The following is an 18,647-nucleotide window of genomic DNA, read 5'->3' as shown; positions in this document are numbered from 1 at the left end:
TAGTTCATTTTTTCAGTTTTGATCTTCTTGTTTGTACAAGTAGGGCAGAAATAATAATACTGAGAACAAAGTCCTACATCTGGTGCACTGGTTGTAAAGGGTTTAAGCTGCTGGAGTTGCTGTGTCTGAGTGTGCAGCCCACACAGACACCAAGGGACACGTTGGTTCAGAGTCTAAACTTGCTGAGCTTGGTAAAGCCTCATTTTCCTGGTCTGAACAGGAGCTGGACTGGGACTTGCTGTCATCATGAGCTCCTGTATTGAACCCTGAATCGTGACTGCTGCACCTGTCCCTCAGCACCAGACTGTTCAGAGCAGTCCTGTAGTCCATGGGCACTTAGCACACAGAATTATATTAAAAACCCCCACACACAACCCTGGACAGACATTTTCTAAACTGCTTTGAAAAAATACCAGTTTAGCAGTGTAGCCTTAATTGCCATAATAACTGTGATATAAATGTCAAATCTCTTATGTTTGTGTTTGATTTTCAGCTCAGCAGATTTTTTTATTGATCATTTTTTAATTTGTTTTGTAGAAGCCACTCTTGGCCCAGAACCAAGGGAGTTTACAACTTCAGCTCCAAATACCACCAAGGCCACATCCTTTTCCACGGCAGTGCTAAACAGTACTTTGTCACCAACAACTCTACAGACAATATTTCCTATAAGCTCCTCTGACAACAGCACCTCTGCTTTCGCTGATGTTTCATGGACTCAGTTTAACATCATTATTTTGACAGTGATTATCATTGTTGTGGTCCTACTAATGGGCTTTGTGGGTGCTGTCTACATGTACCGTGAGTATCAGAACCGAAAACTTAATGCTCCCTTTTGGACCATTGAACTCAAAGAGGACAACATCAGTTTCAGCAGCTACCACGACAGCATTCCCAACGCTGACGTGTCGGGGCTGCTGGAAGATGATGGCAATGAGGTGGCCCCCAATGGACAGCTCACGCTGACGACTCCCATGCATAATTATAAAGCTTAGAAGTCATCCAGCTATTCCAAAGTTTGCTTCTCAAAAAGTTACAGGGCTTGTGGAAGGGGTGTCAGGATCCGTGCCAAGGCTCCACGCAGAGGAATTTGCTCTTCAGATGCTCTCTGGTGCAAGGCGTGCTGTAGCTTGCAGGTGAACAGAAGACAGTGTAGTACCCCTGAATTTCAGGTAGTGTGCTGAAATGCATTCAGTGTTCTCCATAAAGATCCATAGAATTCACTGTTGTTATAAACTGGATTATGCTGAATTGAAACTTTTTTATGAAGAGGTGGTGGTGTGGGGAGAGCAGAACCCAATGAGGAGTCAGAAGCTACTTGGTTTCCAGCCAACCCAACACTTGTGTCTTCATCCTTTAGTTTGAGAAGTAGCTCATGAATTAACAGTGGAATTTCAGGAAACAGATCTTTGGAAAGGCATCATCTTCATTCCTAACAAAAACTTATTTGAAAAGGAGAACAAAAAAAAAAAAAGGTATGTAATTGTTCACTGTGCTACCAAAAGGCAAGTAGGAGGAGTGAGTTGCACACTGAAAAAGTCACCATTATCTGTTCCCATTAAGCAGGGAAATGGGAAAAAAAATCCTAAGAACACTTGAGTTAGGGAAGAGATTAAGCTCCTCCCTTTCTTAGTATTTATACAGGGTGATGATGCTATTAAGACATAGCAATCCATTTTTTTCTAGAAGGAGTTAATGAACTTGTATAGTTTCTGTGCAAGGGAAGACGACAAGACATCTCAGGGTTGCCATGTAAAAATAAAAGCCAGGCTTAATACCCTACCCTGATAGAAATGGTGTGTTCTGTATATAAAATGTAATATATCTTCTTGGAATTGTATTTGTAATTATTTGTAAAAAAGACAAGCAACCAACTGACCAACCAAAAAATCCCCAACAACAAAACCATGAGCCCCTCCCCGACCTTCCCCACTCCCCAGGTCATGTTTTATCCTCTAGGTTTTAATTGTACAGCGGTTAGTGACGTTGTTTAAAAAAGAAAAAAATCATGAGGATTGTTTAAAGTACTGTAAATGAGATGGCAATATTGTTGGAGCTGGGCCTCTGGCAAACACCAACTGCTTAAAGCTTTTCTTCCATTGTCCTTGAATACCTTCTTTTTTAGAGAAAATGTGAGTGTTCCCTACTTGTATCTGTCAAATTTTGCCATTCCTTCAAATACAAGTGAATACCAGTGTTGCCATGACTAGGGCTGAGTAGGTGTCCAAAAATTGGATGCACCAATGTATTCCTTGCTTTTCATTCTCTCTACAAAATGCAAATACACTGTCACAAACACACCGAGAGCCTGGGCTCATTGGCTGAGGTTCTACCAAGTGGGTGCTCATCGTGTGGAGGGATCCCACTGCCATCCCTGCTGAGCTGCCATGGCAGGGGGGGCATGCTGGAGGGCTGAGCTCAGCCCCCATGCCTCCTGAGAGCCAAAGGTCTCCTGGATTTGGGTGGAAACAGCTTTGGGATGAAGAGCTCGCAGGACCCAATGTGCGCTTTGAGGCTCAGAAGGTAAAAGGGCACAGATGCTTTCAGAATTTAAAGTAGCACAAGGTGGTGATGGGGAATCAGCTGTTAAAAAAACACTGCAGGGAACAGGTTTTACAGATTCCCCTGGTTTTGGTGAGAGGCTGATGGGCTGTCAGCAGAGAGAACAACTCACAGGCAGCACTGCACAGGGAGGTCACACCATGGAGCTCCTGGGCTGGTACCTGCAGTGTGTGCCTCAGGGCAGGGGCTGTGCTCCCTGTGCCACCTGTCCCACCCCTGGAAATCAAACTACTGCATGGAAACAGGGCAAGAAACAAGTATTTCCCCCCACTGTTGCCCAACCTCAGAGCTGCAGCTGCATTGCTGTGTGTGTGGGGCAATGGTGATATAGAAGCTGGTGGATGTATCCTCTGAGCCAGGAAAAAGTGAATATTTCTCCAGATGAGAAATGGTAGAGAGAACATGTTGATTATTTATTTGTTTTTCGGTGCTGTGAGGAGGTTTCTCTTATCTCTGGAAACTTGGCAGGGGGGGAAATAGGTGATTCAAACACATGCTCAAAGATGCCATTTCTGCCTAAAAAACTTGCTGCCTGATTTAAACTTGAGGCATGGCAAGTCAGAATGAAAATCACTGAGGATGACCAAGGGAAATGGTGAGGGCAGAATATGGAATTGCATATAGGCCCAAGCTGATGGAATAAAGCTGATGGAATAAAGCTGATGGAAAACTCCCATTGCCTGCAGTGGGCCAGGGTGAGGTCCCATACTTCAGGTAACAAATCTGGCTCGTGTCATTCAGAGCAGTGTCACTTTTAGCTATAAAATGGGGGAGGACTGGAGGGGAAAATCTGGATATTGCTAATCCTTGAGTTACTCATCAAACTTCTAAAGAGCGGGGTGGTGCCAAACCAGAAAATTTCCTGGAAGTTGTAATTATTGCTGATCTAGCGATACAGTTGCACTTGGTCACTTCATGGGGTGAGGAAAGGTAATTTAGGAAGTGTTGGCTTCTGGGACTGCTGCTAGCAAGCAAATCAAAGGACAGGTTGTTCACTTTAATGTTTCTAAAATACTTTAGCAGATTTTTTAATCTCTGCCACAAAACACCTCTTCCTTAAATTTTGCTGTGACTGTGGGCTGCTTTGTAACAGGAACAGGCTTGGATTTTGTCTCACTGTAGAACTAGGGACCATCTGCTCAAGCAGAGCGTGGGCTCAGGTGCTGAGCCCTCCTAGTCCCTGCCTGCCACAGCACAGGAGGTGTTGGCACCTGGGCTGCTTCTGACCTCCAAAGTAATCCAAAGCTTTGTCTTTGGGAAGAGGAGGAGTCAGGATGCCCTGCAGGGTGGGACAGCTGCTGCCTGTGGATTGCACAGCTGGATGAAGGGATGGAGACAGCCTGGACACGTGATGGGAAGCTTGGCTGGGCAGGGGGAACCTGGCTGCCCAGATTTGGATGGCACAGGATGTTCCTGAACAGGGAGCACAGTGAGGATGTGGCACTGGCACCGTGCTTGTCAAATGGCAGAATGACACAGCAGCCACCTCCTGCCACCCAGGCCTTGGCACACAGGAGCAACAGTAAGAAAAGGAGATCAGTGCTTCAGCAGGGAAAGAATAAACAGCTTCATGTTTGCCTTTGGTGATGTGAGATCAGATTGCTCATGCTCTTACCAGTTCCCCTGGCACCACAGGAGGGGAGGAAGAAGCTGAGCTGGTTCTGTCTCCAGTCACCTTGGGTTGGGTTGTACCTGGAGGGGTGGCAGAGCTCAAACACTTGTGCCAGGATACTGGGGCCACCAGCACCGTGCTGCATGTCATCACTTGTCGTGAGGCTCCCCAGGTGCTGAGGTTTGTCCTGAGGGTGGGGTAAGGGCAGGAGAACCAGAAGTGGACTCTCAGGGCTGTCTTGAGGCCCAGCTGAGCAGCCAGTGAGGCCAGGGGAGGGCATCTGGTGACTTGTGGGGCTGAGGTGGCCATCCAGGTACACGAGGTGTTCCTGATGGGCACATGTAGCACCTTGTAGCACCTTGTGCCTGGGAATGCTGCCCAGCTGCAGGGCTGGGCTGTCACAGAGAAGGGCACTCATGGCATGGGACAGCAGCTGCAGAGCAGAGGGGGTGTGACAGGGCAGGGGGACTGGTGGATGTAGGAAAGCAGCTCCAGGCACTGTCCTTGGCAGGGTGAGGGCCCAGCTGGCCTGGCTGGGGCGAGCCCAGCCTGGCAGTAAATGCAAAGGGACAGAAGGAGCAGATGAAGGGCACAGAGCTGGGGTGGGGCAGGGCTCGGGGCAGCCTGCAGGGCTCTCATCTTGGGGAGCACTGGGAGTGCAACAGACATGCAGAAAAGTGGTTGGGCTCATGAGGAGAGATGATCTCCAACCTCGTGGACCACTGTAGCTGGAAATAGCTATGAGGAGCACTAGCCCTGGGGAGCTGTCAGGAGATGTCAGCCACTGGAATGATAATTCCCTTGGACCAGGCTGAGCAAACTTAGCAGGCATTTAGGAAGGAGGAGGAGATATATCCAGCATCCTTCAGGTATCCTGGGCCAGTTAACCACTGCTGTGCAGCATCATCCTCTTCAGTGTTACAGGCAATGTAAATGTGGCAGAAAGTTTGCACAGTCTCCTTTAAATAAAGGATATAAAAATAGTTTTCTCTTTAAAGTGAAGTTTTAGAGTGAGCTCCCACAGGACTCTGCTCTTTATGTGTCACAGGAATGGATTAAAATAAGAAAAATGTGGGCCTTAAAAGTCGTACTTGCTCCCATCTGAAACCCATCAGTCTCACTCTACATCCAAATACGGCATCTCCCAAGCTTATGCTATGCTTACAAATGCATTTCTAAAAAGAAAAAAAAAGTGTATGATTTGAATATATGTCAGAATTTATACAGAAGAATGTTATTTAAAATGAATAAAAATAAATGTATATAATTTGTATCTATGCCACTTGGATTTTTGCATTTGTGTTTTTGTTCATTGAATTTCAGCAGGAGTCTTCCCAGTGACAGAAAGGATTGAATCCAATCTCATCCCAGTAATAACATTTGTTCCAAGAGAATTATTTCTTCATTATGCCCCTGTATGCAAGATGAGAACCAAGGCACAAAAATGTTTTCTATCACAGATATTCATAAGCACAGTTGACATTCTGCATCGGAAAATCCAGCTGAAAAACGAGCTCTCTGATCTCTTGTGTCTGCTATGAACCATCCCAGCCCTCAGCTGTGTTTGGGAGCTCCACAGGCAATGACTGTTTTCCCACTGTTTTCTGTATCATTCACATGGACACATTTTGTCAGAGATGTGAATCACTAACCGGGAAACCCTCAGAGCAAAGCTGGAAATGGGATGAGGATATTGTATCAGATTTTTCTTCATGACCACAGATGTCTTTCAAATGCCATTTTTGTTACAGAAACTCTGAAATGCACACCTGTGGCATCAGTTCTGGGAGTGTTTGCAGAGGGGCCTGTGGAAAACTTGCATTTCCTTCTCACTTGGCAGAGTAGGAAATTGATTTTGTTTTGCAAACACAACTGCTAAAGGCTCTTTTTTTTTTTTTTATGAAAGCTGTGTGCGACTGTTCAGCCCTTATTAAGCAAAGAATTTGGAGAGGTAAGGCTTCATACGCTGAGCGAGCACATGGTTTTAAGTGTTCACTCAGGCATTTGAGCCAGAGCTGTGTAAGGAAGGACCACACTGGTGCAATTCAAGGGAGTTTATTGAGACCTGATTTGCATTAGCAGAGCAGTTGGATCGTGCATGACTTAACTTCGGAAGAATCTTGCTGTGAACTGTGTGAGGAGGAGGCAGAGCTGAGTCTGAACCAGGTCCCCAGAGCAGGGGGTGAGAACAGGAGGGTGAGGGGGACCCGTGTTCAGCTGGTGGTGACATCAGCCCTCCTTGTGCCAGCACAGCCAGCAGCTGGCTGCCGTCCTGCTCAGCTCAGCCCTACCACTGCCCTCCCCAGAAGTCTTTCCCAGACTCCCTTCAGGACTCTGCCTGAGGTGGGAAGGATCTCAGGCTGCCTTGAGAAGGAGGAAAGCTCCAACAGGGCTTCCTGGCATGAGGGTTTAGTGTAATCTCCCCAAATGTGCTACTAATGAATTTAAGGTTAAACAACATTAAGCAGATTATCTGGAGGCAAGTTGTTAACTGCTTCTAAACAACACATTTCCCAGTCCCTTCTGCCCCTTGCAGCTTCCTGGTGCTACTGCAGCTTGTAAAACCTGGGGCAGTGCAGTGAATTTCCCAGGGAAATTTTCCATCCTGGCTGTGTGTATTCATAGAATCATAGAACCACAGAATGGTTTGGGTTGGAAAGAACCTAAAAGATCATCTAATTTCCCCTCCTGCCATGGGCAGGGACACCTTCCACTAGAGCAGGTTGCTCCAAGCCAGCTTGGCCCTGCACACTTCCAGGGAAGACAGACAGGGATGTATCTATATATCCATATATTTGTCCATCAGACAGCCACTTCATGAAGTAATGAACTTCACCAGGAGGGCCCTGCTGATTTCCTTTTGACTACAGTGGTTGCACATGGGCTGTGACTCTTCAGACTCATGTGCTGTGTGTGCAGAGTGATTTATTTACTTGTGGCTGATGGATGCTGATTTAAAGACCTACATCGAATATGTAAAACCTCACAGAAACCTTAAACAAGATAAACAAATTGGTATTATCAAGTGAGTGGACTTAGTTATTTTATGATGATCTGCTCTGTAAAGGAGGAAAACTCACATTTCAGCCTGGCTGATCAGATCCTGGTGCCATATGGCAGACCTGATTTTGTGAACTTAATTTCAGCTTGGCAGAGACCACTGCAAAAGGGTTTCAGTCACATAAGGTGACCAGTGTCTCTTGAGGTCTCTCATGGGGGAGTTGAAGGGACTAAACATCCCTTGGGGTCATCAGACCCCAAATGCAAAGCATGAGGCACGTCCAATTGGAGAGGAGATGGGCTTAAGAGCTTTACTTGTGCTAAGTAGTGTCTGGCACTTCTGGCAGTGTGGAACTGCTACAGCTCCATCATGCACTTGTACCCATAAAACAGAAAGAATTAAGCAGGCATGGGAAGCCCACCATGACCATACACCTCCAGAGCTGCAGTGGCTGCTCCCACCAGTCTGGGGCATTTGACAGGTGAGTGTCAATTTAAACAGTGCAGGTGCCTGGAGGAAATGGAGTTCACAGGGCACCAGGCCAACTGGGAATAATAAACTCACAGAACTGGGAATAATAAACTCATGGAATTCATGGCCTGTGGTCAGCCCTTCTCCGTGGCCTAATTCCTGGCTGGGTAAGAGTCCCCTTGAGACAGCCTTGAGGAAAGTGAGTGAAACCTGACCTGAGCTGGTACCAAAGAGGAAACCAAATCCAAAAGAGGAAACCAAATCTAATGCACAGGGTCACTCCTGTGCTTCCTTGTGTTACAGAGAACAGTAAGAGCAAGTCCCACCATGAGGCACCGCCTGATGTTTGATGCACTCTGGGGGCAGAGTGGCTGGAAGGCAGCCCAGTGGAAAATGACCTGGGAATGCTGGTTGACAGTGGCTGAACATGTGCCCAGGTGGGCAAGAAGGCCAATGGCTCCTGGCTTGTACCAGCAACAGTGTGGCCACAGGGGCAGGGCAGTGATTGTCCCCTGTGCTGAACACGGGTGAGGCTCCTCGACTGCTGTGACCAGAAAGACCTTGAGGGGCTGGAGCTTGTCCAGGGAAGGGAATAAAGTTGGGGAAGGGTCTGGAGCACCAGGAGGGGCTGAGGGAGCTGGAAAGGGGCTCAGCCTGGAGAAAAGGAGGCTCAGGAGGGACCTTCTCGCTCTGCACAGCTCCTGACAGGAGGGGACAGCCGGGGGGTCGGGCTCTGCTCCCAGGGAACAATAGGGATAACAGGGAACAGCTTCAAGCTCTAGGGGTGAGGTTCAGGTTGGACATCAGGAGAAATTTCTTCACAAAATGGGTGATTAGACATTAGGAAGGGGCTGCCTAGAGAGGTGATAGAGTCACTGTCCTTGGAGGTGTCCAAGGAGTGACGGGACATGGCACTCAGCACGCTGGGCTGGCTGACAAGGCGGGGATTGGTCAAAGGCTGGATTCCATATCTCAGAGGTCTTTTCCAGCCTAAATAATTCTGTGAATCTGTGAGAATGTAAATAAATACTGCAGGGAGGTATTTCAATCCTGCACAAGGGTTCGAAATGAATTAAAGGAAGGCAAGGATGCACAGCAAGGAGGGGTCTGGAGCTCCACCTGTGCCCGGCGTTTTTACCCTGGCCATGCCCCGTGAAGGACGGGCCACAACAGCAGCACTTAATCCAGTTCAGCATTTAACCCAGCTCAGCATTTCCCGCTGTTGATGTTCAGAAATGTTCAGCGCAGTTGCATTTTCTCCCACAAAAAGTGGGAGAGCCGACATGCTTAGAACTTTGCTTGTAAAAAAAACCTTTCAGATCGTTCAAAATCCGCCTGCACGGATGAGGACAGCAGCTGCCTGCACCCCTGCCCGTTGCGATGAGCGGCGAGCAGAATGTGGAACTAACGCGTGTTTATTTCTTCCGCCAAGCCCCATGACAGCTTTGCCCTGCGGGGAACATGGTAAACATCAGCTCCAGCGGCTCTGCCAGGCTCGGCAGGAGCCGGAGCCTGGTGCCTGCCTTCCTAAGCCTCTTCCAAACGGGGATACTTTTGGAGCAGGGCCCTGGGAGCGGCGCGGATCACCCTGTCCCCTCTCGCGCCACCTCAGGCGCCCCGTCCCCTCGGGCTGTCAGCCTGGGCTCCTTCCCTCACTCGAGATGGCGCCGGCCGCTCTCCCTCTGCCCGGCCGGCGCCCGCCCCGCTCTGCCCTCACCCAACATGGCCGCTGCCCGCGCAGCTCGGCCCGCTGCCCTCATCAAACAGGGCGGCTCCCATTCACTCCCCATTGTGCCCGCCCTCCGCTCGCTCCGCGGCGGCTTCGGCGGCTTCAGCGCGCTCCACGCAAAGATGGCGGAAGCGATTGCGGGCGTTTGAATTCCAGGGAAGCCGCCAAATCCGCGCACAAAGGCGGCGGGCGCCGCGGGAGCCGCGCGGCCGAACCATGGATTCGCTGCCGGGGGAGGACCCGACGCTGCCGCTGGCGTTCGAGGGCAGGTACGGGGGAGCTGCGGGCGGGGATGCGCGGGGCAGCGCGGGTGCGTGTGGCGGGGCCGGGCCCGCCGGCCGCGGACGGGCTCAGGGGGACGAGCCCGCGGGCGTTGCGCTCTCAGCGCTCTCAGCGCTCTCCTCCTTCTTCCCCAGCGTCCTCCAGCTGCCGGACAGAGGCCGCGGGGACCCCCAGCCCGGCCCGCCCGGCGGACAAGGTGAGGCTGGATCGCGGCCGGAGCCCGCGCATCCCTGCCCCGGCTCGGTGCTTCGCGCTGATCGCCAAACCTGCGGTAAAAACCTCAAACTCACGGCAAAAAAGGCAAAAAAAACCCCTTTTAGGTGATGCGCTTTTTTACGTAATTTAAGAGTTTTTAAGCGCCAGCAGCTGCTGCCGTCACTGCTGTGTGCTCGCTGCCTGTGGTCATTAGGGCTTTCAGCCTTATATAAGATGATCAGCGGTTTTGTGCGGCGTGTACTTAAAATACTTGGAATATCCAGCGAGGCCGTGCTGCCTGGGCACATTCTGCTCAGGGTTAGGGAGGTTGCACGCTGTGCATCATCCAGATCTTGCTCTGAGGATCTATTCTTGACGCACCTCACATAGCCTGATTCCAGTGTACATCATAATTTAAGTGGGTGATGGAATTTGGGAGTTTAACGTGATCGGAATGGAATGTACATACTGACATGTAATGTAAACAGGGGCCAAGCAGTGCTGTGTACATCATAATTTAAGTGGGTGATGGAATTTGGGAGTTTAAGTGATAGACAGCTTAGCGTGATCGGAATGGAATGTAGATACTGACATGTAATGTAAACAGGGGGCCAAGCAGTGCCTCTCTCACTTCCCTAAAGGTTTTGTTATGTTTAGGTTAGTGTAGACCTTTGCCAAATTGAAACCCTACTTAGAGAGTTCCTGCTGTCTGAACTTGTTATGTCTCTTTAAATGTCTAGTGGTACCAGATGTGGCAGAAGACACAGTCTCACCAGCTCGAGCTCGGACCATGAAGGACTATGAAAATGTAAGCAGAACTTTTAATGTAAGACTCGGTGACAGAATTACGGCCAAGGTATTTCCAGCATGCTGGCTGAAGTGTTGACTCTTAGTTTGTTTCAGTTGACACACATCTTTTGGAGGTGTGACCAGGTGAATGTCCCTGTCCATGCTTGGCACCTCCATTTCTTAAGTGCTGCTTTCAAAATCTGGGGCAGGAGTTTGTTGTTCAGAGCAGCCAACTGCTGTGCTGAAGTTGTGAAACAAAATTGGCACCCTCTGCTCAGAAGTTCCTGCAGCTCACCAGAAACATCAGAGCTTGGTTTGCACATCTGTTGCTGATTTATTTCAGGGAAGCATCAAGTTTATTTTCATTTAGGTTAGTGTGGGATTTGGCTTTTTAATTCATTGACTACAGTATAATGCCTTTTAGTATGAGTGTGCTTGGAATGCTTGTGTTATGGAAGTCTAGTATCATTGTGACAATTCTGTAGCTAAAAGTATTTTGGCACTTACTAGAATATGAAAGAAAACATTAGATTTTAAAAATATGTAAGCTGTATTGGCTTTTTAAATTGAATAAGACTGTTGTTTATGTCTGCTTAACGCTGATTTGATTGGGCTGTGTTGCAGGACAACTTCTCTTTTAAGGACTAGAATGAAAAACTTTTGAGGTATTTATTGTTGTGTGAAGAAGCTGTAGAGGGGAAGGCAATCTAAAATCTCTGAGATGATTGCTGCAGATAAAGGCTGTGGCTGCTGCCTTTGGGCTGTGCCAAGAGTCTGCAGTTTGTGTGCTGCTGCTGCTACCTTTTGTGGCAATGCTGTGTTTGAAATGAGTGGTTCTTACAAACTCTTTCAGTTTCGTGTGGCCTTATATCACGCCTGAGGAGAAAGCTCTGCTCTTTGCTCAGAATTTAAAGCTTGTTTTGGAAAGCCTTTGGTGAAGGATGTTTTTAACCGTCTGTGTCTATTTCCCTTTCTCTTTTGTTTCTGTGTGTTGGCTGGGGTAGACAGACACTGCCTTGGCATTGGTATGTGCTTAAAATCTCTTCCTTTGATGTGTGCCAAAGACCTCAGTCCAGAATATACATTTTGCTAGTGGTTTACTGTCTGCAGGGTTCCTGGGCACAGGGAAAAATGTTGCAGAAAGAAGGAACAATCTGTTGCTGTTCTGTGTGATGTAGAGCAGGGGCCTCCCCACAGGTCTGGAATCCTGGTATGCTCAGACCCCTCATGTTAAACTGAGCTGTAAAACTTCCCACGGGATGAGAACTTTTATGGATTTATTTATAGCAGTGTAATGAAGCTCAAAGATCCATTGCCATGAAGGAAGAAGAATATACATAAAACACCAGTAAACTTATTTCTATGACTGTTATTCATACAGGCTGTAAGAAGGATGTAACAGAATGGGCTCTGGCCCTGTAGCTCAGAGAGAACAGGATGGATGTAATGACCCTTAAGTGGGCTAAAAGGTGGATCCGTGTAGGAAAGGTCCTTTAATGTTTATACCTGGAGAAGGTGCTGAGCTGGATAATGTTGGAGGTGCAGGTTTTTGAATTATTTATGGAGCCCCACTTTGTTGCAGTATGGAGGTAACCATTCTATTATAGAAAACATGATTACATGGGCAAAGTGAAAAGCATCTCTGAGGAGACCTTGTTGTGGGTAATGGTGTTCATGAGCAGAAAGGGTGATGGGTATCAAATAAGGGAGCTGGGTAATAATATTTGTGGGATTCTTTCTTGTCTCACCAAACCCTCTTAGAGTTTTTCTGTAAATCTAAAACAGCCTTTATAGTTGGAAACTGGTGCTGTGAAACCACAGCCACTGCTGACAGACCCCTTTTGAACAAAACTGGCTCCATGCAGACTTGGAAAGGAGCTAATCTGAGCTTGGATTTGCTGCCATGCTATTCATACTGTGGAATATTCTGTGCAATATGTATATAATTGTCTTGGTTTTCATTCCTTTTGTTTAAATACAGAAATCAAAATGCACAAAGGAATTAAGACTGTGTCTTCAAATGCACAAGTTCAGAGGGTTGCTTTTAAAATCTTTTTGCAGTGTGAGCTTTCTCACATTTTACATGTTTTCTTTCATTAAGCAATAACCTATAAATTGTCTGTGTGCTCTAATATTCATCCAAGACACTGAACATCAGAGATGACATTTGTTTCACTCCTTGGTTTATGATTGCACAGTCTGTTTCATTTGCCTTTTGAAAATATTACCCTTAAGCACTTTGGTTTATCTCTGTTGCCACTGCAATACATGTAACAAGAGTTGTGAAATGTTGAATTCTTTTGAAATTATTTTTTCCTTTTGACTCAGAATTATATTTACTGTAGGGAGACTAATTAGAAGTTCAGCTGGTACAACTTCGAAGTGTTTTTGTCACTTGGACTTTTTTCTGAATGAGCAGGGACTGCTGGGAATGATTTACTGACAGATTGCTTCAGGTTGTGGGAGTGAGCCACGAAGTTTATGTAGGATTTTCAATTGCTCAGATGATTTTCACTTTTGTGAATAATGACAAGGCAGCTTTCTGGGCAGGGATTATTAAACTGTTGTTTGCAGATGCAGGTTCTGAGTGCAGTTACAGAAAGTAATCTTGGGTTTCACAAGCCAAATATTTTGGAAATTGTATTGCTAATAATTTTTACAAATAGCACTGTAATGTTCTGGAAAAGCCTACATAAATATTTGATTAGTAGCTCTGTAACATATTAGATTTCCACTTGCTGAAAGCATCTGGCAGAGGACATAAGTCTTATTTGAATGAATGTTTTATGCTTCATCTCTTAAAAAAATTTAGAGGGAGACTCCTTTCTTTAATGAAACCATCACCTAAGATACTGCTACTACAAGGAAGGTTAAAAGTGATAAGCAATTTTTCCCCCAGAGAATTGCACTATGAGTTATGGGATGGGATAAAGGTTTTACTGGTGTTCGATTGGGCTCACTTGTGTGCTTGTGGCTTTTCTTGCTATGAATAAGTTACCTGGGTCCTCTTAATGAAACTGCCTTCCCAGGCTTTTGCTTAGAAAATATTTCTGTTTCAACATGAAAATTGTATTGTATCTTGTATTTTGTTCAAGTTCTGTCATTTAGAAGAATTACTTAATGTTGTTAGATTCAAAAATCTCTCCTGAATTCTTATTGTGTCAAGTCAGTCAATATTTTGATACTTTAGGGAATAGCTCAAAGGGCACAAGTCTATTATATATTTAATTAACACCTTCATAATTGGACATACATGTGTGTCACCCACATGTATGTGTGAGTTTAACTGTGTCAAGGACGTGGAATTCTGGTCTTGCACTGGTGAAAGCAAAACTGTTGGAAGTTAGGATTTTTCCTTTTTTTCCCCTTTTACTCATTATCTTTCGTCTTTCACAGCAAATCACTGATCTGAAAAAAGAAAACTTCAACCTGAAACTTCGTATTTATTTTCTGGAGGAGCGAATGCAGCAGAAGTTTGATGGTCCCACTGAAGAAATCTACAAAATCGTAGGCATTTAGAAACATTTCCTGCAACTGTGTCTCTTTTTGAAGAGTTTGTTTTGTTTTGTTTGTTTCATTTGACTTTTAAGTCTTTTTCTGTTATCGGAAATTTTGGTGTGATTATTTTATTCTGACCTTATCCTTTTCAGTAATAACTTAAATTTAAGTGACCTGAACAGGTGCCTTCCTCAGGTCTCTTTTCCACAATGGGATGGAAACTTGAGTCTTTCTTGATGCATATTTCAGTAGTTCAGAACAGGAATTGATGTTTGGGTGGATCACAGTTGCAGCTCAATATTGCTGCCTGGTCTTCTCCACTGGGGATTTTTTTGTAATTGCTGATGTGTTGACATGGTTTTTGTCAGCTTCCTGGCCAAGGAGTTCTTTGTACAATTGCATCATAAGAGGTTTCCTCAAGCTATAAAAAAAAATTCTAAAATTACTAAAAACCTCCGTAGTTGATAAAATCGGGTTTTGAAAAGAAAATAATATGTCTTGTAGCTTAAAGAAAAAATATGCTTGGAAACCCTAGAAATTTCCAAACTGAAGTGCAGTACTCCCTATTAGAGCAGTTAAATGTGTGTGCAGGGGATTTCTATTGCTTGAGTGCAATGGTCCTTAATGCTATTGATATTTCTGGAGGGCTTGAACCTTGCAAAATATGTCTTTTAACAGCTAGATGTCTGTTCTTATCCCAGTGATACTTTGTATTTGCTGGTCCAAGCAAAAAGTAATCTACACACTGCCACTAACTTTTGGGATGGGTGATCTTCCAGTTCTTTCCAGACATTTTCATTCTTTTGTCACAGAACATTGAGCTGAAAGTTGAGATAGAAAGTCTGAAGCGTGAACTGCAGGAGAGGGAGAAGCTGCTCATCAAGGCCTAGTAAGCACCAGTTTATTTCTTGATGTCTGTTACTTAGGATTTGCTTCTATGTGTTTTGTTCCTAATGCTTTAGGAACTGGAGGATCTAAAGGACACTTATTTAGAAATGTCTGGTTCAAAACTAATCGAGGCTGGCAGTTGTTGATTGCCCCACGGGCCTCAATTGCAGTGGAATTTTCTTTGTTTTCCTGTGGAGCAGATGGATTTTGTTTGATCTCTCCTGGTTGCTCAAAGGGAACTGCTGTGCTTTGAAGGGGACCTTGCACAAGGTCATGCTAGAAAGCAAAATTTAGGTGGCAGTCATGAACAAGTGGTCATCTGGTGTTGGGCAATGAGACACTACCTGTTCTTTTCTCCCAAGGTGTTAACAAATACTGAAAAGGCAAATGGAGAGATCTCAGCAGCTCCGTGTCTTCAGTTTATTCCAGTGCTGCTTCCTGTGGAAAACACAGCTCTGCTGAAGGCTTTATAGTGTATTTGGAAGCTTTAGAAATACAAAGGAAATATTTCACTTTTTCATCATACCTCTAAAATGCTTCTTTATCCGCTGTGCCAAGGCTTTTATGTGTAACTAACAGAGAGCACCCAAATTGCTGCATAGTCTGTAGATGTTTGTATTGAACCTTAAAGTGATAAGCAGGTACAGAGAAGGTGGAAGATGCTTGAGCATGATCCATCAGCCAGTGGCACTTGAAATGTATTCCACGTTGATATGCACTGGGATTTATGTCTGTGTTATTTCTTTCAGTAAGGCAGTTGAAAGCTTGGCCCAGGGTGGTGATGCTGAAGTGCAGCATGGGAAGGAGGCACAGAAGAAGATGCAGGAGATGGAGGAAATGCTGACTGGCAGAATAAACCTTCTGGAAGAGGTGAGTGACCACAGCTGAAGGAATATCAAGGAATCACTGCTGTCTTTGTACAGTTGTCTGAGATTTGATACTGTGCTCAACCTATATTTTCGTAATATCTTTTTTAATTTCTCACTATCTGTGCTTGAGGCAGTTTATTCCTGCATTTATTGCTGAGTTCTGGTTACTTTACAGGGGAATTGTAGTGTTAAAGGAAGGGACTCACAAGGATGACTGAAGTCCATTTAAAGTGAGATCCTTCAGGGAGGAGGAAGGGGGAATTTGTGTGACCTCTTATTCATTTTAGTGGAGCTGGGATTTCTGAAAGCATTCTTTGTGCTGTTGAATTGGTAGAGAAGTTCATAAATTGCTTCCTCTGTCCCAGATCAGGCAGTCAGGCTGGTGTTTTCCAGATCTGATAGGTTGAAGAGCATATTTCCTGATCTCATGGAGATGGGGTATTTTCTGTAGCCCAAAGATATTGTTGGCCTCTGACATTAATTTTATTCTGCTTATGAATTCAAACACTGCAGTGTGGTTTTAGTCACAGGTTTACACAGCACCATGTACTTATATAGATCTAGGGAGTGCTAACAAAGATTAATTTCCTTCAGAGTTCTTGATTGACAGGTGAATGTTGGCAAAACAGCTTTTCAGGGGAGGGGTTGAGTGGGGAAGTTCAGTGGTGAGGGAGTTTTTCCTCTCCTTCCCCCAAAGAGATGCTTTTTAGTTTAGATGTGAAGGCAAGGAGGGGAATGGCTTGTTGGGCTACAAGGAGGCTTTTATTTCATAGGAAACTAAATTGGGTGAACACAGCAGGGAAGCTTGCAGTGTAAAAATGAAGATCTGAATCAAATTTGATGTAGTATATGGCAAGTTGTTTTGTGTCTTTTTTTTTGGTGTTCTCCATCTCTCTGAGTTGGGTCACCCAGAGGAAGTTGACTGAAATCTCTGGCTGTTATCTCCATTTCTTTTGCTGTTCAAGAGAAAAATGTCTGGTTCATACTTTATCAATTCCTGCACAATATTATAAATGATGTTGGAGAGAGTTCCAATTAGCTACAGTGAGCTTGGGAATATTAATTTTATTGAACAAAAAAGCCCTTCTTTAACCTCTTTCATTTAAGTGTAGCTATTTATTATGATAGTGGGAGGACAGTGGGACAAAACTATTTTATAATTGCTAAATCTAAAACCATAGCATAGGGGCACTTTTGTTTCTTGTTCTGCTGTCAGTTAGGGTATTTTTTATTTCTTTGAAACAAATTTTCCTTCTTTCTATACCACAGAAAGTGGATTACTCTTGAAAATGCAGACCCAGAGTTCAGAAGCATTTACAAAGAACTTGAAATACTTGGTAAAAGTTCCTAAATTAAACATCCTGACATATGTTGGGTAGAAGAAACTTCAGTATGTGAAAAAATTAATGAGCATTTAGTTCTTAAAGGCATCAGGATTGTGTGTTTTGATTTCAGAATCTTAAAGCTGCCCAAGAAGAGGTGGAAAAAGCCCTTGCTATGACAGAGAAGGAGAAAGCTCTGAGAATTGCTGCTGAGCAGAAACTTGCTTCAATTATCAATGCCCCTGCCAAGGATGTGGACAAGGTTACAGAAGCTGAGAAAGACAGGTCAGAAGTGTTGCCAGCAATGTTTCTGACTGCTGGAATTCTTTATTGTTAAAGTGTGAAGAGTCAGCACAGCTTTGGGTTTGATTAGTTTGGTCCTGCCCTTGGGACAGGAGAGTTACCGGCCACCCATGGAGTGAATGGCAACACAGCAACCAGTTTAGTGCTTTGTGGAGCAAAGTCATCTTTAAAAGTTCCCTGAAAGCCTGAAAGGGCCAGGATGTGTGAAACATAAGCTCAGAGGTCAGGCAGGTAAATTTAATGGGAAAAGAAACACTGTTAGAAATACAATCCAGGATACAAAACACGAGGAATCAGTGATGGCATCTTATGCTGCAAAGTTTTTGTGTGTAACGCTCAGGTCTGCCAGAAAACATCATCTTGGAATACTGGGAGTGTGAAGATGTGTATTGACAGAACACAGCAGCACTGTGTTTGTTTTGTTTTTGTGAGATGAGAACCACTTAGATACAAATTTAGGTGAAACTGAGTACTCGAGAGACACTTGCTGAAGGCACGTAAGGAGGTGGTGTGTGGGCTAAGAAAGGAAATAGACCAATAAGGTTTTTGTGTGTGCTGTAAAGGACAATGTAAGTAAAATATTGAAAATGAACTGTTGATATTTGAAGTGGTATTGGAGGAAAATAAGAAGGAGAACTTTGCAGGTAGCTCAACCCTGTTTGCTTATGTTAAAGTTACAGCCCATTTTCAGGTTTTCCAGGGTTATGAAAGTCCTTCCTTAAATTCTGCAAGTATTGTCTTGAGTCTTCACTTAGGAGAGTTGTATGCAAGATTCACTGCAATGACTGGGGAATTGGTGGTAGATGGTGCAAGATTAATACTTAAAATCTTGTAATTTTAGACTTATAGAGCAACTGAATCTGTCACTGAAAAATAAAGAAGCTCTAATTCAACACCTCGAGAAGGAAAAGTCTCAGAGTGCATCTTCTGATGGGAACTTGCCAGCAGAAAAAATCAGAGAACTTACCATTGCCTTGAGGCTTGAAAAGGATAGTGAGATAGAGGTGAGGAAGCTGCCTGATGAATTATATGTTATAAATCTCATGGGAGGGTAGGATTTTAAAGGTTTTATGCATGACACTATGTGAGTGACATCAGCCAATTTTTAAAAATATTATTTCCTCCTCCA

The 18,647-nt window shown here is 44.9% G+C and overlaps 2 protein-coding genes across 3 annotated transcripts in view; both read left to right on the top strand.

Moving 5' to 3' along the window:
* MEGF9 (multiple EGF like domains 9) overlaps window positions 1–5,453 on the top strand; it is a 48,497-nt gene extending 43,044 nt beyond the window's left edge. Inside the window, exon 6 of the mRNA XM_041474971.1 lies at window positions 538–5,453. Within this exon, the coding sequence (XP_041330905.1) occupies window positions 538–992 (455 nt within the window). The 3' untranslated portion in view covers window positions 993–5,453. The remainder of the gene's footprint in view (window positions 1–537) is intronic.
* A 4,031-nt stretch (window positions 5,454–9,484) lies between these two features.
* Window positions 9,485–18,647, top strand: part of CDK5RAP2 (CDK5 regulatory subunit associated protein 2) — a 70,170-nt gene continuing 61,007 nt past the window's right edge. Inside the window, exons 1-8 of one of the 2 annotated variants that reach the window (XM_041475062.1) lie at window positions 9,485–9,641; window positions 9,789–9,925; window positions 10,590–10,657; window positions 14,035–14,145; window positions 14,949–15,025; window positions 15,774–15,894; window positions 17,349–17,500; window positions 18,360–18,522. In XM_041475062.1, coding sequence (XP_041330996.1) covers window positions 9,589–9,641; window positions 9,789–9,925; window positions 10,590–10,657; window positions 14,035–14,145; window positions 14,949–15,025; window positions 15,774–15,894; window positions 17,349–17,500; window positions 18,360–18,522 — 882 coding nt within the window. In that variant the 5' untranslated portion in view covers window positions 9,485–9,588. The remainder of the gene's footprint in view (window positions 9,642–9,788; window positions 9,926–10,589; window positions 10,658–14,034; window positions 14,146–14,948; window positions 15,026–15,773; window positions 15,895–17,348; window positions 17,501–18,359; window positions 18,523–18,647) is intronic. The other variant, XM_041475061.1, reaches the window with a different exon arrangement.

The sequence above is a fragment of the Pyrgilauda ruficollis genome, unplaced genomic scaffold, assembly GCF_017590135.1.
Source record: "Pyrgilauda ruficollis isolate IOZ18807 unplaced genomic scaffold, ASM1759013v1 scaffold34, whole genome shotgun sequence".
NCBI lineage: Eukaryota > Metazoa > Chordata > Aves > Passeriformes > Passeridae > Pyrgilauda > Pyrgilauda ruficollis.
The sequence above is the reverse complement of the archived record's forward strand: the minus strand, read 5'-3'. Positions and strand labels throughout refer to the sequence as shown.